Source organism: Colletotrichum spaethianum (genome assembly GCF_022836535.1).
Source record: "Colletotrichum spaethianum MAFF 239500 DNA, contig04, whole genome shotgun sequence".
Classification (NCBI taxonomy): Eukaryota; Fungi; Ascomycota; class Sordariomycetes; order Glomerellales; family Glomerellaceae; genus Colletotrichum; species Colletotrichum spaethianum.
In genome coordinates this window covers 1,594,182-1,611,612 of record NW_026054774.1, presented here as the reverse complement: position 1 = coordinate 1,611,612, position 17,431 = coordinate 1,594,182, and the positions used below count along the sequence as shown (strand labels likewise).

At 55.8% G+C, this 17,431-nt stretch overlaps 7 protein-coding genes across 7 annotated transcripts; 5 read left to right on the top strand and 2 right to left on the bottom strand.

Moving 5' to 3' along the window:
* Positions 1 to 330: 330 nt before the first annotated feature.
* ColSpa_02491 (uncharacterized protein) lies at positions 331 to 910 on the top strand (the record flags this gene model as incomplete). The annotated part of the gene is made up of 2 exons (XM_049268703.1): positions 331 to 628; positions 894 to 910. The coding sequence occupies 2 exons, from the start codon at positions 331 to 333 to the stop codon at positions 908 to 910; spliced, it is 315 nt and encodes a 104-aa protein (XP_049124660.1).
* Positions 911 to 3,256: 2,346 nt separating this feature from the next.
* On the top strand, positions 3,257 to 4,328 carry ColSpa_02490 (uncharacterized protein; the record flags this gene model as incomplete). Its single annotated transcript, XM_049268702.1, has 3 exons — positions 3,257 to 3,466; positions 3,571 to 4,090; positions 4,231 to 4,328. 3 exons carry the CDS (start codon positions 3,257 to 3,259, stop codon positions 4,326 to 4,328), a joined length of 828 nt encoding a protein of 275 aa, XP_049124659.1.
* A 646-nt stretch (positions 4,329 to 4,974) lies between these two features.
* Positions 4,975 to 6,228, bottom strand: ColSpa_02489 (spore development regulator VOSA; the record flags this gene model as incomplete). The annotated part of the gene is made up of 1 exon (XM_049268701.1): positions 4,975 to 6,228. The coding sequence occupies one exon, from the start codon at positions 6,226 to 6,228 to the stop codon at positions 4,975 to 4,977; it is 1,254 nt and encodes a 417-aa protein (XP_049124658.1).
* Positions 6,229 to 6,909: 681 nt separating this feature from the next.
* On the bottom strand, positions 6,910 to 8,419 carry ColSpa_02488 (putative proteasome subunit alpha type-2; the record flags this gene model as incomplete). Its single annotated transcript, XM_049268700.1, has 4 exons — positions 6,910 to 7,468; positions 7,694 to 8,192; positions 8,242 to 8,311; positions 8,333 to 8,419. 4 exons carry the CDS (start codon positions 8,417 to 8,419, stop codon positions 6,910 to 6,912), a joined length of 1,215 nt encoding a protein of 404 aa, XP_049124657.1.
* A 459-nt stretch (positions 8,420 to 8,878) lies between these two features.
* ColSpa_02487 (elongation factor 1-beta) lies at positions 8,879 to 10,034 on the top strand (the record flags this gene model as incomplete). Its single annotated transcript, XM_049268699.1, has 5 exons — positions 8,879 to 8,918; positions 8,973 to 9,012; positions 9,240 to 9,619; positions 9,676 to 9,845; positions 9,975 to 10,034. The coding sequence occupies 5 exons, from the start codon at positions 8,879 to 8,881 to the stop codon at positions 10,032 to 10,034; spliced, it is 690 nt and encodes a 229-aa protein (XP_049124656.1).
* A 545-nt stretch (positions 10,035 to 10,579) lies between these two features.
* Positions 10,580 to 11,354, top strand: ColSpa_02486 (DNA replication complex GINS protein PSF1; the record flags this gene model as incomplete). Its single annotated transcript, XM_049268698.1, has 3 exons — positions 10,580 to 10,606; positions 10,670 to 11,202; positions 11,261 to 11,354. The coding sequence occupies 3 exons, from the start codon at positions 10,580 to 10,582 to the stop codon at positions 11,352 to 11,354; spliced, it is 654 nt and encodes a 217-aa protein (XP_049124655.1).
* Positions 11,355 to 13,813: 2,459 nt separating this feature from the next.
* Positions 13,814 to 17,265, top strand: ColSpa_02485 (uncharacterized protein; the record flags this gene model as incomplete). The annotated part of the gene is made up of 6 exons (XM_049268697.1): positions 13,814 to 13,907; positions 13,974 to 14,741; positions 14,793 to 14,935; positions 14,985 to 15,531; positions 15,584 to 16,017; positions 16,069 to 17,265. The coding sequence occupies 6 exons, from the start codon at positions 13,814 to 13,816 to the stop codon at positions 17,263 to 17,265; spliced, it is 3,183 nt and encodes a 1,060-aa protein (XP_049124654.1).
* Positions 17,266 to 17,431: the final 166 nt, after the last annotated feature.

Here is a 17,431-nt window from a genome sequence, read left to right as displayed (position 1 = left end):
CCCGACTTGCTCGCCTTGCATACACACACACACATGCATAGTATGTATGGCTCGGTAGTCCGAGAGGTGATTGGCGCCAATGTACGTGTGTATTGTATTGTGCACAGTGTGGGCTGGCTACATCGAGTAGCATCCCATTGTTGTTCGGCTGGAAGAAAAAGAGATGGTGTGGAGCTCACTCCCAGTCCTCTTTCCCCCTATCCCACGCAATCGCCACTGAAAAGATTGGATCTGATTGGGAAATCGGTGGGGGTTTCCAGATGGCGGCTGGCCAACTGGATGTTGCTCTGAGCAACGGCGACGTGGGCGGTCTCTGCAGGCAGAACTGCAATGCTGCGAACCACCCCCGTCACTGCTGCCGAGAAAGGCCACAACGCCGCACCGGACAAGCCCCAAAGCAGCGACGAGCAGCCGAATGGGCGATTGCTTAATGCTGACTGGGCTTGCTGGCGATTCGAGGTGGGCGCCAATGCGGGTCGCCCAGAACTTGCAGCGTCCAAGAAGACACGGCAGGGGTTGTCGCCTTGGTCTCGACTTTCTCGCTGGAAGCCCGACTGGGGTCTCCCTGGCAACCACTCGACAGCCTCCGGACTGGTTGCCCGCTACGGCTCGGCTCCCTTGATTGAAGGTGTGTTCCACTTCCCGTGCTCCTGCAATTCAGGACCGTTGAAAATGCTTTCTTCCGGGCACTGTCCAAGCCGCCGGTTTTGCTGTTGCTGCTCCTCCTCCTCCCTCCTCGGTCCACCTTTATCTGGCTTGTCGCATCACTGACTGACAAGAGAAACCGGACAGGCGACACTGACTGACTAGTAGGGAAAAGAAGGTGGCCCCCTCCCCCATTTCGCAATCTTGATTGACGAATGGCCGTAACCTCTATTGCTTTGCATTTGCAGGTACAACCGATGTATGATTCAATCACGTCCCGCGCCTCATCTCGAATCGTTGCCTGTCTCGTCGCAACCCTCGTCCGACCCGTCGTCGAAAAATGAGACTAGACGAAGCTGCAACATGTTCGGACGCGTTCTTCTGTTTCGTCTCAACATCGCATGCTTGGCTCTTTCCTTGAGACAGCCAGCTGGTACTCGACGTAGCACCTGCCAGCCCAGGTAGAGGCATTTCTTCAGATAGTCCAGCTCAGCCTGAATCTTGTTCCATCCATGCACCCCGCAGCGTCTCCTCTTGGGTCCCCAATTTCGACGTCATGCTGCCAAGCTGTCGATGAGAAGGCAGGAAGCGCAAATAAGTGCATCCCTACAAGAATGGCCGTGCTACCTTGCGCCTACGAATTGCGATTCGCGACTCATCTCATTTCAGACACTAAGAGATTGTCGCAATGAGGGACCATACCGGACCATCAATCCATCGAGTCTTTGCCGGTTGGCCCTGCAGATTCCAACCGAACAAATTTAGAACACGCCGAGATTTCCCACGCGAATATCGGTTTGCATACCCATTTTTCATCTTGTCCTGCATGTGGCTGAGGGCGGAAGTCTCTTATGGCGCATCCCCGTACCGTGGTTGAGTGGTACTGCACTCTACAAGTCGTCCTTCCGATGCAACCCCCCTATGTTCATCCCTGATCAACGCTATCTCCTGAGCCTACAGCCCGTGCTTGCTTACCCTTCCTAGCCCCGCATACATTGAAAATGGCGCCGTGTCGATAAGATTGGTCGTCCGTAATGACAAGGCCTTGACGCGTCCTGTCTCACCCAACGCAGGCTGTCGGCCACCGGATACTCTCTTTGAACTCAGCAAAATCTCGAGACAGCATGCGGCGAGCCGCATTCCCCAAGGGACCATGCCGGTTCATGTGCGGTGCCGTCTGTACGCTCCGCCAATTACTACAAGCCGACAATCCAGCAGGGCGGAAGGCAGGAAACAGCTTGGCGGTCTTGTCCATGTGCTCTCGGCATTGGCAAACTTCACTACCACGGCCCTCCCGCCAATTCCGTGGCGGTGGGATAGACTTTTATAGGGTGCAGTCATCCTGACGGTGAGACGCAACTCTGTTCTAAGTTTCTCCAGCAGGCTGCAGGCACTGTGGGAGCTAGGTGTGTAACCCAAAGAAAAGAAACGGGGCTTGCAGCTATGGCTCGATCTCGACGTCGTTCGCTGTCAATGGTTCTCGAGGCGGTGCACAGCCAGCGTTTGCAAATACGAGTCCTGGTTCAGCAAATTTTCGTGCGCGACACGAAATCGTTGTCCAACCGTTGTCGCTGAAGCCGCTGTTGACCCAAGGCCTCGCCGCCTCCTGAACATCCATCTCAGCAAGCGACATCATAGTGCAGCCAGCCAATGGACAGCGTTTCGGAAGGGAGTCGGCTGATCCGCTGCCGTCGAGTTGCTCAAGTGCGCCCCTCTTTGTGGGGACAAGCACACGTTTTGGATGACTCCGGCGGCTCTCATCAACCTTTCCAAGGGTCGCTACCTCCTGACCTCTCACCGTCGCCGGGAGTCCAGGTGGCCCTCCGTCACCGGCGCTCTGGGTAACGTTCACCCGAACTGGCGGTGGAACCTGAGCGACCTCAACCTAACGTCATGCTTGGGATAGCTTCCGTTGCGCGTCGGCCTGCGTTGCTCAGGTGCGGTGTGTTGTCTATGGGCCTCCATCGCGCTCGTCCATTGCTACCTATCTTCATGCAGCTATTCTTAACCAATAGCAGAATCGCACCGACTGCAGCGGCATCCAGCTGGCATATTTTCTGCCCCCTGGATCTGGAATTCGACCCTTGACTCGAGAGACACGAGGTCCGATGTCTCTTAGCTCACGGTTTGCGGTACTGGCTTTGCCCTAGACCGCTCGTCGAGGCGGGAACTTTGCCTATCTCTCCCTCGCACGAGCCTAGTGTCGAGAGTTGCAGGCCAAAGGCTATATGCGGCGTTGCGGTTCAAACTTCCAATCAAACTAAAACTAGCCACTCACGTTTGTCGCTTTTGTCACTTGATCAACCGTCACCTTGACGCCCAGCTTCCCGACCCCGCATAGGTCTGACCTGCAAAGAGGACCCCCGGTGGCTGTCTCGAACCTCGTGGCCACCCGTTTCTGTGACAAGTCAGCTTGACCTCATACCCTTGCTTTACTTTCACTTCGCCCTACTTACTTTCTCCCAGACTTTTCTCTCTTATAACCCGCTCCGTCTCTTTCTCTCGCTCGCAAAGAAACCGTGTGCTTGTAGTTTTCCTGGCCCGTCACATCGTGCCTCGCTGGCCGTGCATATTAGTGCCCATGCGTCTCATCAACTCTTGAATAACCACAATGTCCGTCGCCATCACCACGTCGACGTCAGACCTCCTCCATGAAGAGCCGAGCAGCGCCGCCCCCAACGCCTGCGTAGGGCTAGACCTCAACCAGGCCGCCGTCAGCTGTGTCCTCAAGCAGGAGCCCATCTCCGTCACTCTCAATGGCCCGGCCATCTTCACCCTCTCCATGGCCCTGGCCCTCATCATCCACTTCCTCGAGCCCCGGGTCGCTGAGTGCCTCCTTGTTGCCGTGCCCATCCTTCTCCTCGTCCACAACGACTACCACAACTTCCTCGGTCTCGGCCCGGGCGGCACCCCGCCACCTTCCAGGGTTATATCCGCATCGCCTGGCTCCGCCTCTGGGCCATTCGGGACCCCTTCACGGCGCCTGACCCGGACCCCAGCCGCCTGCCGAAGCGGGGCATCCTTCGCCAAGCTGACGACCCGCACCACCGGCCTCTCCCCTACCGCCCCGGCCCGCGGCCCCAGGTCGCTGGCATCGCGCCGCAGAGGCAGCTAGACCAGCACGGGACAGCGCCCCACTACCACGCCCTACGGCGGACACTAGAGAAGCTCGCGGCGGGGAACCCGGCGCGGTTCGGCACCGCGAGGTCGTGTCTCGAGAAGCACGGCCTGGGCCTCTTCGCGCGGCACCCGGTCAACGTAACGTGCAACGGCGAGGTGTGTCATGTCCACGACTCGGACCACTCGCTTCACATGAACCTGCACCCGGAGGACATTCGAGAGGTCCTGGCCAAGGGGTGGGGGCAGAGGCACCCCCTGGCGTGGAAGGGGAGGCTGGTGAGGATGCCTGTGCCGGAAGAGTTTGTCATGGTGTACGCTCCGCGAGGTACGTTTGTTTTTCCCGGGTTCCGATGGACGAGACCTGTTCACGCTTCGCCATTTAGCACCTTAAAACAAAGCTTGCGAAGACACTCCATGAGTCGTCCCCCCCTTGTCGTTGACCGTTCCCACTGACGCCGCGTATAGATGACCACGAGCTGAGGATTGTATGCAGGATCATTGAAGCGGCCATCTGGTACGTCGTTTCCGAAAAGACGGAGATCCATGTCGAGAGGGCTGCCTGAGCCTCGAGCGCCCCGGGCGGCCCTCTCCGCGTTGAAGCGCTTATAAACCCACACAGTTTCCCACTCCATCACACAAAGGGAGGGGACTAGACTGATCGAAAACGGCAAATTGTGAACAATAACCGGTTGGAGTTGGGGCGTCACGGTAGAATAGCCTGCATTTGAACAAATAAAAGTGGTCATTCAAAACCCCGAGAATACCGATTCTCAACTGTGTGACTGCTCCAGTGCCCATGAGAGGTCCAGATTTGAGTCGTGTGAGGCTCCTCTGGCATTCAGACGCCTTTTGGTACCATTTTTTATATTGCTCTTTACTTTTGTGCTCTTGTCATCGTGTTTCCTTCGACTCTTTATACTTCTGTACAGTCACTTCTGCCCTCCTAGCCCCTTTCTACTCGGCAAATTTAAGGCTCACATGGGAAAACCCAACAGCCCCCTTGGAGCAAGGCAGCAAGACGGCGAGATGTGGAGGACAACATTGGCAACAGCAAGCGAGTGCGGTGCAAAATAGCCCTTCTTTTCAAGGGTGGTTCCGCGGCTCTTGGTTCTCGCGGTCTCCAATGATACAACTCTATAAATACAGCGTGTCTCTCGACACTCCGCAGGCAGCACGGTTTCTTGCTCTCGTCCATGGCTATGCCCAACATCACTCGCTGTCGCTCGCCTGCCCCTGCTTCGACTTCCTGAACCGCTCCCGCCCCGTCGCTACGGACGCCTCCACGACCCGTCCGTCAAAGCTGCGCCCGTTCATGAGCTGGATACACGCCTGCGCGGACTGCGGCTGGGAGAACTTGACGGACACCACGCCGTCCGGCTCCTCGTCGTACAGCACCACGTTGGTGACATTTCCCAGCTTGGCGCACTCCTCGCGGATGTCCTCCTTGATCTCCAGCAGCGCCGCCGGGTCCTCCTCGAGCTCCGCCAGCGTAAACATGTGCTTGAGTATCACCGTCTTGTCCCACTTGGAGTTGGTCTCCGTGGGTATCGCAGCCGTGTCGTCGTCGCTCCAGTCCGCGAGCTTCGCGGCCATCTTCTGCGTCTTGCGGATGATCTTTTGCCGGTCTCTGTCGTTCCGTTCCCTCTTCGGCTGGGCTGACGCTCCCTCCCCATTATCACCACCGTTACCCCCTGTCCCGCTGGCCCCGTCTGCCCCGTTCTCGTCGTATTTGACCTTCTTGTAGCTCGAGTCTGCAGCCTGGACGCGCATCCTCGGCGTCTCGCCCGTGCCGGGAGCGAAGCGGAACTCCGTGTCGTCCAGCAGCATAATGGCCATCTCGACGCTCTGCGGCTTGAAGAAGACGACGAGTGCGTCGCCCTTGAAGTTGCCCTTCTCGTCCGTGTACATCTTGATGCGCGGCCGGCCGCTGTCAATCTCCTCGGCGATCACGCCTGCCTTGCGCGAGAACAGCTCGTGCACCTCGTCAACCGTCGCATCGGCCGGCAGCCCTGTGACGTAGACAGCCGTGTTCTGGCGCGGCGGCGGCGGTGCGCGCGCCGGCTTGGCCTTCTTCGCAGGACGGGCTTTTCCGTTGCCGTTGCCGTTGTTGTCGCCGCCCCCGCCTTGTGCAGCGTCCATACCTCCGGCTTCTGCTGACGTGGGTGAATCTTTGCGTTTCCTGGAGTTGGTCTGTTGTGGTTCGGCGCCGTTGATGTAGCCTGGGCCAGCGCCAGCTCTGGACAGGTCTGCTAGTTGTGCTGCGGTCTCGTCATCGTCATCAATCGGCTCCAGGGGTGCATCTGCTGCCTCAGCCCAGGTAGACGTTGCTGGGTCGAACTCGAGCTCGGTGCCGTCGTCGAGGACAGCCAGGTACTTGTTGTCAAGCTTGGAGAAGGATATGCGCTCGTCATTGCCAAAGTCCTCGATGACGGTCGGCAATGGGTCCTTTAATTGGTCTGCCATATCGGGCGGGGATACGATCGTCTGTGTGGTTCGGAAAGGTGTAAGATTGACAGACGAATGAGCTCGGTTTTGTGAGGTTTGCAAGGGAATACAGCTTGAAGCCTACACTGCGAAATCCGATCGCATTCGGTGACGTTAGTGGATCAGCAGCAGGTGAGTGCAGGGATCCCACACGTTGGGGGCAGTGTGGGGTCCATCGCAGCACTTCCTGTAATCCTTGGACGGTCTCTGCAACCGTGTTATTCGTCCGTGTTGCCATCCATGCTGGTCTGTCTTCTCACTTCCTAGACGGTTATCATAGTAGGGCGTGAACCTAGATACAGGAAACACTCGAAAGCTGACATGTTTACACTGTTGGAAAGGACAAATCCTTCAGCCCGATTGGCAGCCGCCAGACAGGACTGATACCAATGTCGAAAGAGGCGCCTTGTGATAGCTACTGTGGACGCTATCAAGTCTCAATAGGTCTATGTCATGTCCGGAAAGCCTCTGATACCTGGACGCTTGCTTTGGATATTCTGTTTGGTATCCCACCGTCGCGTCTCTGCAAAGTCTACGTTCAAAAGACCGTTACAAATGATACATCGTTATCATTGCCTGAATCTGGCCTACCAGTCAGGCGCTCTATCATGTTTGTAACTCTATCGTCAATCGTCCTTTCCTTGTGTACCTTGCTCCACCTTAACCCTGCTTCTTCTCCTTGACCGTTGACTTGATGCTCTCAACGAAAGCCTCAACGGCCTCGCCGCCGCCCAAGGGCATGGCACCGCCCCTCATATAGCCGCCATTGGGCACCTTGACGTTGAGTGCTCCCGCAATGGTAGGAAGGCCGCCATCCCGAAGCGCCATGGTCAAGCTTCCGAGTGCTTGATGGAACTGTGGGCTTCTGAGGACTCTCTCCAGTAAGCTCTTCTTCTCCGCCAGGCTCAAAGTAGCCTTAGCCGCCGCAGCTGCCTCTGCGGTGGGCTCTGAGTCACCCAAGTCATCGGATTCCGTGGCAAGGACAAGGATCGCGGGTGGCAAAAAGCTCAAGAGGCTGTCAATATACTCCTCTGAGGCTGATCGAAGCATCGGAATGGTGATCTCGTTCGGGAGAAGGTGGCTGAGGTACGGGTAGAGCTTGTCGGCGTGTTGTTGCTGTCCGCCTTGCTGAGATCCACCTAGGCCGGCGTTGCCTCGTAATGACTCCAGGAAATTCCGAACAGCAGCATCCGCATCTGTGTTGGAGCCACCGGCGGCGCTATCAAGCAGTCAGCACAGGAACACATCTGTGGACGAGTCAAGCCATGGGCACCGCGCTGAAAGGCAAACTCCGAACCCTCGTGTCTTTTGAAAGGCTCTAAAAGTACAGATGGCGCCATATCGTGGGCCTCACGTCTTTCCCTCGCCAATGCCCATGTAGTTTGCAAGATATGAATGATCCTGGACTCCGTCCAACAGAGACATGCATCAGGAAAAAACCTACGCTCGTGCTCCATCGCCTCCGCCCTCTCTGGCATTCTCGCCCTCTTCCCGGATATCGCCGCCTGTAGCGTCAGGTCCAGCACCGCCACTGCCTCCTCGGGTCTGGTCGCTCCGGTCTCCATGTCCCTCGGCATCTTCCATCGTCTCGTCGTCGTCATCGTCCCGTCTGTTGTCGGTGTTGCGGACTTGCGCGAGCTCTCGGCCAACATTGACTTCCTCGCCCTGGAGGAGCGCATTGACGATCTCGCCAATCTTCTTGTCGCGGGGGCTGAACCAGCTGGGGTCCCCGTTGCGCGACTGAGGCTTGGACTGGAGCCAGAAGAAGTGTCGCTGAGAGGAGGATCCGAACTTGAGGACGAAGATACGACCGTTGGTCTTTGCTGAAGGTTGATCATCGGCGGTATGGGCAACGAATTCACCATCCATGGGCACCATGACGAGGTCGAGATCGGGGTTGTCCAAGGCGGCACTACGCTCTCGCCAGCAGAAGTGGATCAAATCTGCCTTGTGTTAAAGATTGCCAAGAACAAAGACTTCGACCGTACGTACCATCTTCTGAGTAGAGGTAGATGTAGCCGGGGTTCGGCTGCGGCTTGATCTTGTAAGGCTTGCTGGAGGTCTACGAGCTAGGTCAGCGGACCGGGGTCTGCGGCATGGAGACTGGGTAACGAACGTCTGCATCACAGATACCAGCCTTGAAGGTTATTATCGGCAAGATCGATGCCATGGTGAGTTGTCGGTTGTGTACGGCGGAGGATATGGGTGTGGTAACGAAGTTCGGGGTTTGCAATTGTTTGTATGGTGGTTTGGTGAAGGGTGTGGTTGGCGTAAAGTCGAGCTCGATCGGTTTGGAGCTCTAAACTGCAATTGCGTAGGAGCTCCCTGCCTGCTGGATGGACCTAACCTGCCTGAGGTGGGCTGGCGGCTTCAGGTCCATCCCACCTGCCGGGGTCATCCGGCCCGTACTTAGTCCGAAGGGAGGGGTGCGGCGCTGGGCAACCAGGTTCTGTGGGGTCCGTGCCGCCCAGGAGGTGAGTGAACAGCACCGCAATCAAAGAGACAGGTCAAAAATTTCCCAAACCCCACCTCGACCTATTTCTACCTGAACCTCAACACATCCTTCTTTCTCCTGCCTCTTTCCCAGATACCCCTTTTCTTCCCTCTACATATCCTCCAAACCGCAAAAATGGGCTTCGCCGACCTTCTCACTGATGCTGGTGCTGCCAGTAAGTTTCTGCAGCGTTGATTCTTCTTTCTTTGTCGGCTGACAATCGAGTCAGTGCTGAACAGCTGGCTCACCACCCGCTCCTACATCGTTGGGTAAGTTGAAATTCCTCCATTCACCGCTTCGCGCTCTCGAGAACCCTTTCTCGCTTCCCTTGGCTACATGATGAGGAACATTGGTCCGTGTTTCGGAGGCAGCCTCAAGACCTGCTATTTGACGACAAAACCAGCACTTCGTGCAACTCTGACCCCCGCCTTGCCCAATCATTTTTTCTACGCAAAAGCAATATTGGGCAGGACATTGCCGCTAACATACGGTACAGTCACACCCCTTCTCAGGCCGACGTTGTCACCTTCAAGGCCCTCCAGTCTGCTCCCGACGCGGAGAAGTACCCCCACGCCGCCAGATGGTACAAGCACATCTCTACCTACGAGAGTGACTTCGCCACCCTCCCCGGCGATGCCTCCAAGTCTTACTCCGTCTACGGCCCTGAGGCCAGCGAGCTCCCCGTGAACCCTGCCAAGGCCCCTGCTGCCGAGGAGGACGACGAGGACGTCGACCTGTTCGGTTCTGACGACGAGGAGGAGGACGCCGAGGCTGCCCGCATCCGTGAGGAGCGTCTTGCCGAGTACAAGAAGAAGAAGGAGAACAAGCCTAAGGTCGCCGCCAAGTCGGTTGTCACCATGGATGTCAAGCCTTGGGGTACGTTCCATTGTTATCTCCGACTCCCAAGTCGCGAAGCTAATTTTCCATCACAGATGACGAGACTCCCATGGCTGAGCTCGAGGCTGCTGTCCGCGCCATTGAGCACGACGGTCTTGTCTGGGGTGCCTCCAAGCTTGTCCCTGTTGGTTTCGGTATCAAGAAGCTCCAGATCAACCTTGTTGTTGAGGACGAGAAGATCAGCTTGTCTGACCTCGAGGAGGAGGTAAGCGTTGACCCCTCATTACTGCCACTATCCCAACCCTTTCCACCAGCTTGGATTCTCTTTCAATTTCACATGACGATACCCTCTCTACCCTCCTAGCTATGGATTTGGAGACTAATTTCCCGCCAGATTTCGGCCATTGAGGACTTCGTGCAATCCGTGGACATTGCTGCCATGCAGAAGCTGTAAGGTGCTTTATGATAGGATGGGAGGGATGATTTCACGAGGCATGAGTTGGAGATATGATAATCCATAGAATCCTCACCAAAAAAAAGTCAGGCTCAGGAAACGCAGAGTTTTCGGCACCAGCGGAGGCAATGCCTCGCCTACGACAGAGTGCGGGCTTAAGACTTTCATGAATACAAATGAGGTTATGAAGACCTTTGAAGAAGTCAAAACCATTTGCCCCAAAACCTGTGAAAGCCATGTTTTCTGTCGAAATGAGGGGTAAATTCGCGCTGTGCGACCTCGATGTTCAGCGCCAATGAAATGTGACTCGCCGTCGAGTGGGCTACTGCTCTGGTGGGGCAACGCTAAGTGAGGGGCACTTTTCGCTTCCCAATATGGCCAGGCCAATGCGACGCGACTTGACTGGCGTGATGATTCTAAGACCCGTACCTGCAAACCCGCCAGTCCCAACGCGATTCTCGACACGACACGCGCCAGCTATTGCAAGACGACCTGCTCACTTCCAACAGCTCGACTCAGCTTGGCATAACTATTCGTAAAGCACCATGTACGGCGATCTAGGTAACAAGTTGGTATGACCAGACTGAAGTGCAGCCATCCGTCGTGGGTGATGCAGAGGACTAACGTTTTTTCAGGTGCAACATGCCAAACGGACCCAAAATCTTGCACACTTACCAGCGTACCAAGCCGAGATGGTACGCGCTGTTACGCGAGAAGTCAGAGACCTTGATAAAGATGTGACCGAGCTACTGGAACCTTTCCAGGGCTCCTTCGACCCATCCGCAGACCAAGCAACGGCATGTACGGTGCTGGTCAACTACCTCTCGATGCGAAGAAACAAACGTTGCCTCCTCGCCTACCATCGAACGCGAACCGACAAACTTGAAGAGCTTGCATGGAGGGGAGTGGACGTTCTCGATTTGTCCGGCCAGCAGGTACGAGGCAATGCAGGATCGACAACCAGCGGGCTCAATGGGAACGCCGACGGCCCAACGAGCAGTCTGAGTCCGCAGGAGGAGGAATACGCGAGACAATATGGCGACCTACTGGCCGCCTACAAGGGCCAGTGGACGGATATTGATTTGACGGGCAGCTTGGAGCCACCACGAGATCTCTTCATCGACGTGAGAGTCTTGAAGGATGCGGGGGAGATACAAACCGAGTACGGGTGAGTTTGAACTGTTTGAGCCTCAGCTGGAGGTACAGGTCTGACGCCGAGGATTTAGCGCCATCAACTTGACCAAGAACAGCCAGTTCTATGTGAGGCAGGGTGATGTGGAGCGGCTCATAGCGCAGGGTTACCTGCAAAAGCTCAGCTGATGAGGGGAGCCGGACCAAAATGCTCAACACCAGTGTCTGGAGGTAAGGACACCAAGAAGAATGTGTTCTCATCTCTCTTGTTCTTGGAGATGAGAGGAGCGTTAAGGGTACGGATGCAGGGCCGCCTGGGACAGTCTGATGCATGGTCGAGTTTCCCCATGGATGTCTACCTGCACAATCCGCATGCCACGCGGTGCGCCATCGCTGGCAGGATATTTCAAGACGGTGCGTCAAGATGATGCGAGCAATTCGAGATCTGTGCAATTTGCCGGCGTCTTGCGGGATGTGCGGGGCACAAACATGCAGTTTCAAGGGGCCAGGGAACGGGGTTCGCAACGCAAGACAAAGCTGACCGCGGCGTCGACTCCTGCATCGGAATCGAGTGACGGGACGACGAACAACGAAAACACGCCGCCCAGAGCAAGATGGGGCCAAGATCTGCAGGGCAGGGGGCTTCCGGGCGGCCGACTGAGGCAATAATGGCTAATACGGCAACGTACGACGGCCCGCCGCAAGAGAATCTGATGGGGCTGCTGCATTCGACAGAATCCGAGCAGCGTGGTACAGGGTATGTAGGTTGGCTTGCTGACTGAGTCTGCAACGGGCCAGCAGTTTTTGTCGCGTTCGCGACGAGCGGCGAATTGGAAAAGATGACTCGCATGGCAGCAAAGGTGCACCCTCTTGTCCTTAAGGGTACTATTGGTCGGCAGCTTGGCTCGCAAAGCTCGGACAGGTGGTGGTTGCGCGGGGAATGAACATCGGATGTCGCGATATCGGTGGTGGATGAGCTGGAGAGACCGACAGTGACATTCGACGACTCGGGCTGCATTGAAACCTCAGACACGCCCACGACTTTTTGTGTCTCTTCATCGAAATCTTAGCGGCGCCACCGCTCGGAAATGTGCCACGGGCAGCCGGTTACCAATAGAAGCAGTTCAGCTGCACACACACATAGCACAGGGCAAGCAAGGCCTGGTGCGCTGCATTGCATCATGCGCTGCATGACGCTCGCCGTTGGCCAGCTTGGCTAGCCCGGATTACTCTCTTGATCGTCAGCCCAGGGGAAGAGCCGGCGCAGGAGAAGACAACGGCGGCGACGACTGGTCCACTGATTGTTGTCCCGCCTTGTTGCAGACACCTCCAGCCATTGAAGGCGATAACGAGGATCAATTGACGCCAGACCTTGCAATTGAAAAGCCGTTTCCCCACGAAAAGACATAAAGTTTCCCAACCGCGAGCAGTGCATTAGCTCTTCAGATGTGAGCTTGGGCTGGGATATGGTTTCTTTGAGATGTGATGCATCGGAGGAGGACAAAGTACCAACGTCAAACAGTCTTCCCATCCGCTCTAAGCGGCCCACGGCCCAAAATCCAAAGCTTGGCCTGGTGTGCTTGGCTTGAAAGAAGAGGTGGTGGTGGTGCAGAGTGTGGCCCTGGCTTCCGAAGAGCAACAGAGGACGACTGGAATCCTGGATCCGAAGTGGGGGAGCCGACATGGTGAGGGTGGGCTGCTTGGCTGACAGTGGACTGCCGTCCTCCCCAATCCAACCATTTATCGCCGTTCCACTGCCTGCAGCGGCTGTAAGTGGCTCGCTGGAGGGGCCGTTGTGCTGTACGTGCAAGGATTGTTGCGGCGTTACGTAGTGCGACTCAAGCACCTAGGGCAACATAGGCTGCGCTGGGCTGCGGAATGACCGCCCAAGAACCCACGAGGATGGGCACTAGCTCGCTGTAAAGAGAGAGGTAGTGTACCCAAGCATCCACAGTGGTGGCATCCGGTAGAATGCACGCTAATGAGGGGGCGACGAGCCACATGCAAAATGCAAATTTGACTTGGATCAAGGTTCGTCCTTCGTCTAATTCTGTCTACGTGCGCGCGCACCATGTTGACGACAACCTCGACCTCCTCGACCTCCAACTCGGTCACTCTCTCTCCTCCCTTCGTCTTTCTCCGCCTACCCTCTCTCGCTTTGTCAGGTCCATCTACATTGCAACCGTTTTCCTTTAGCTAGCGTTGGTTTTTTAGCCTTTGGCCTTTCCCTCCGCTTGCCCACCCGCTCAACTTACACGGGGGCTATCCTTGCTTCGCCTGTAGATCCAGGCCCCGTCCGTCGACTATCTCCTAATACACTTTCTCCTCTCTTATCTGCGCCGACGCCCACCGCACATTTCTGCCTCGCGCGCACACCCGAGCTGAGCTTCCCATGTTTTCCAGGTAAAACCTGCAACAAACAGCCGTACTACTGGCCCGGCCACTCAACAATTGGCGCCTCCAAGAGGTGCGACGTTGACCCGAGGTGTCTACCCGCTGCTAGCCAACATACCCGCCAGAGAGCCATGTCCTCCCCAAACTTTGGCTTCTCTCCATGGCGGAGAAGAGCCGCATCGCTCAGCTCCCAAAGGACCAGCGATAATAGCAACCCTGAGAACCCTTTGCTCAGTCCAGGCCGAACCTCTCAAATGGCCGATTCGAGAAACCTGTCGTCCTCGGTGAGCTCCAGTCACCGGGAGCCGATCCGTTCCTTCATCCATGGCAACGTAAGGGACCATCTAGGTAAGCATCCAATGGTTGGCGCATACGTCACTCTCGTAGCACACACCACTAACTTACTGCACATAGCTCCCGTCGACAGCGCCCAGTACGCCCGCAGTGTGCGCGAAGACACGGCAGAGTTGGCCTCGTACCTCTTGTCCGACAAGAAGACGGGCCAGAGCCCAGGTTTTCTCTCCCGTCAACGCTCGCAATCTTCGGCCCTCGCTCGCGAAGCGGCTACTTCGGATAATGAGGAGGAGGAAGAGGAGGACGGCGAGGAGATTGCGCATGTCGCGAGCTCCGAGACCATTCCGGAGGTCTCTGAGCCATCTTCGCCGGATGAGAGTGTTGAGGGAATTCCGGAGGACGGCCCCTCGATCCTGACGAACCTACTGAAGAAGTCCCCTCCTCAGTCGCATCGCGACCCGTCACCCGAGCCTCCACCCGAGCCATTGGAGCCATCCCACCCTGAACCGAAGCGAACGCCATCCACGGAGCGATCGGAAAGAGAGCCACAGAGGTCGACGACAAGAGTCGCTGGCGAGCCCACTGAGCGCACGCCGCTGATTCCCAGGTTGTCATCTGACAGTTTCGAGAGCTATGATACGAGCGGGACCACCGACGGGATCGACGTGGAAGGACAAAAGCAGAGGCCTAGGAAGAAGTGGCTACGCGGTCTGAAGGACCTGACCGTGAATGTGGAGGAACACATTGTTCATGGGATCCAAATCGCGACGAGTCCCAAATCTTGGGACCGTCGAGCGCTTTGGCAGAATGCCGTGGTGGCCCCCGCATCTTGCTTGCCGGCTGTCGTTGTCGGCTTACTGCTCAATGTTCTCGATGCCCTTTCTTACGGTAAGTCTCTTGCTAGCTACGTCGTTTGTTCATCTGATCTGACTGGACTAGGCATGATTCTGTTCCCTCTTGGCAAGCCCATCTTTGCCGGTCTGGGCTCGGCAGGCATATCTATTTTCTATGTTAGCACCATTGTTTCTCAGTTGACTTTCTCGACTGGCAGTATTTTCAAGGGAGGTGTTGGTTCTGAACTGGTGGGTTGCCCTCTGTCCGATTATCGCGACTATGCTAATCCGGTTATAGATCGAGGTTGTGCCGTTCTTCCACAACATGGCTCAAACAATCACGGACCACATTGGCGAAGATCAACCTGATGCCGTGATCGCAACGACGATTGTGTCGTATGCGATCAGTTCTATGATGACTGGCACGGTATTCTATCTCATGGGCAAGTTCAACTTTGGCTACATGGTTGGCTTCATCCCGAGGCACATATTGATTGGCTGCATTGGCGGTGTCGGCTGGTTCCTGGTTGCTACAGGATTTGAAGTCTCTGCCCGAATGGACGGCAGCCTTGAGTACGATATGGACACTCTCCATAAGCTGTTCCAGAGCGACACGATACCCCTATGGGTGACACCCCTTCTGCTTGCCGTCGTGCTTTTCTACAGCCAAACTCGGGGCGCATCCAAGTACTTCCTGCCGCTTTACATCATCTCGATTCCGGTCGTCTTCTACTTCTTTGTATTCTCTTTGGATGCGCTCGAACCTGACTCTCTTCGAGATCATGGGTGGATTTTCGAAGGACCACCAGCGGACGAGCCGTGGTGGTACTTCTACACGTTGTACAGTACGTCGAACCCAGCCCGCCTACTCCAATTAATGCTGACTGCTGTCCTTAGAATTTAACCTGGTCGAGTGGGATGCCGTGCTGGAGTGCATTCCTGCTATGCTAGCTCTTACCTTCTTTGGTATCCTCCACGTTCCCATCAATGTTCCCGCCCTGGCTCTGCAGAGCGGGGAGGACAATGCCGACCTTGACCGTGAGCTCAAACTACACGGCTACTCTAACTTCATCTCTGGCATGGCTGGCAGCATCCAGAACTATCTTGTATATGCCAACACTGTATTCTTTATGCGCTCCGGGGGAGACAGCAGGCTCGCTGGTTACATGCTAGCGGCTTTGACCTTTGGCGTTATGGTTATCGGCCCTAAGATTATCGGGTTCATTCCCATTATGATGGTCGGCACTCTCATTTTCGATCTTGGTTTCGAGCTCCTCCTCGAAGCCGTGTGGCTACCAAGGAAGAAGCTGAAATTAGCCGAATACCTGACGGTATGTTGTGCAAATCTACACATCCACAGAAACCAACTAACACCCATCTAGGTAATCGTAATCGTTCTAGTAATGGGCATCTACGATTTTGTCATTGGCATTGGTGTGGGCATCATTCTCGCTTTCGTCTCGCTGATCTTCCAGACGTCGAGAGTGTCTGCTGTCCGAGCCAGCTACACGGGTGAAATCGTTGGTTCTACCGTGCGCAGGAACCCCTCGCAACACCACTACCTGCAAGAAGTTCGTCGTCAGATCTATATCGTGAAGCTGACTGGCTTCCTGTTCTTCGGCACGGTTGTGAGTGTCGAAGAGAAGATCCGCGCTCTGATCGACGACAGTGCCTTTGCGGAGAGGCCCATCAAATATCTCATTCTCGATCTGTACCATGTTACGGGCCTCGACTACTCCGCAGGTGAAGCCTTTAACACTATCAGCAGATTACTGGACAACAAGGGAATCGTTCTCGTCTTGAGTGGAAAAGACGCGGAGAGCGAGGTTGGCCGTAATTTGCGGGCCATGGGACTCGGCAACGACAGCATCGAAGTTACTTTGCTCCCAGACCTCAACTCGGCTCTGGAGAGCTGTGAGAACGAGCTGCTCAAGACGTTGTACGCTAGGCAGGAGGAGCTTCGAAAGGGTTCTCGCCACGCGCCGACAGCCAACCTCGACGTGCCGGCGAAGCCAGATCGGGGAACCTTCGATCTGGTGATCAACTCACCGAGACGCAACCATCTTCACGAAGCTGCTAGAAACGCGCTGGCGAACACAGAGTCGTCAGGCTCGAAGAAATGGCAAAGCTTTAAGGAGCCTTTGCGACTGATGCTCCAGATTTTCCAGGGCCTCAGCGATAAGAACGAGGACTTCTGGTTCAGAGCGGTTGGCTACTTTGTCAGGAAGGAGTACACAGCCGGCACGGTGCTCTTCACAAGAGGCGAGCCTGCCAAGGGTTTCTACCTGGTTGAGAAGGGCATCCTCCGTGCCGACTACGACTTACCCCAAGGCTCGCTGACGGAGAGCATTGTCGCAGGTACCACCTGCGGCGAATTGCCCTTCTTCTCTGAGACAGACCGAACTGCGACGGTGACGGTTGACAGAGATTGCGTGGCGTGGCGCATGGATAAGGAGGGGTGGCAAAAGCTTCAAAAAGACCAGCCGGACGTCGCCCAGGAGCTGTTGAGGGTGTCGCTGAAGCTGACAAGTGAGCGGATGACTTCCATCACTTCGTACATCTTGACCATGGCCGGTTAGTGCCTGGTGAAGACTACCAATAACTTTTATCTTTCTTTGAATTACTGGAGTTGACAAGGATACTAAAAAAAGATGGGTTTTGAATATCAAGGGTTTTGTCATTTGTAGTTGGTTGTCGTTAGCGAAGTGGCTTACATACTTCTATTGTTGATAGCCTTCTTCGGAT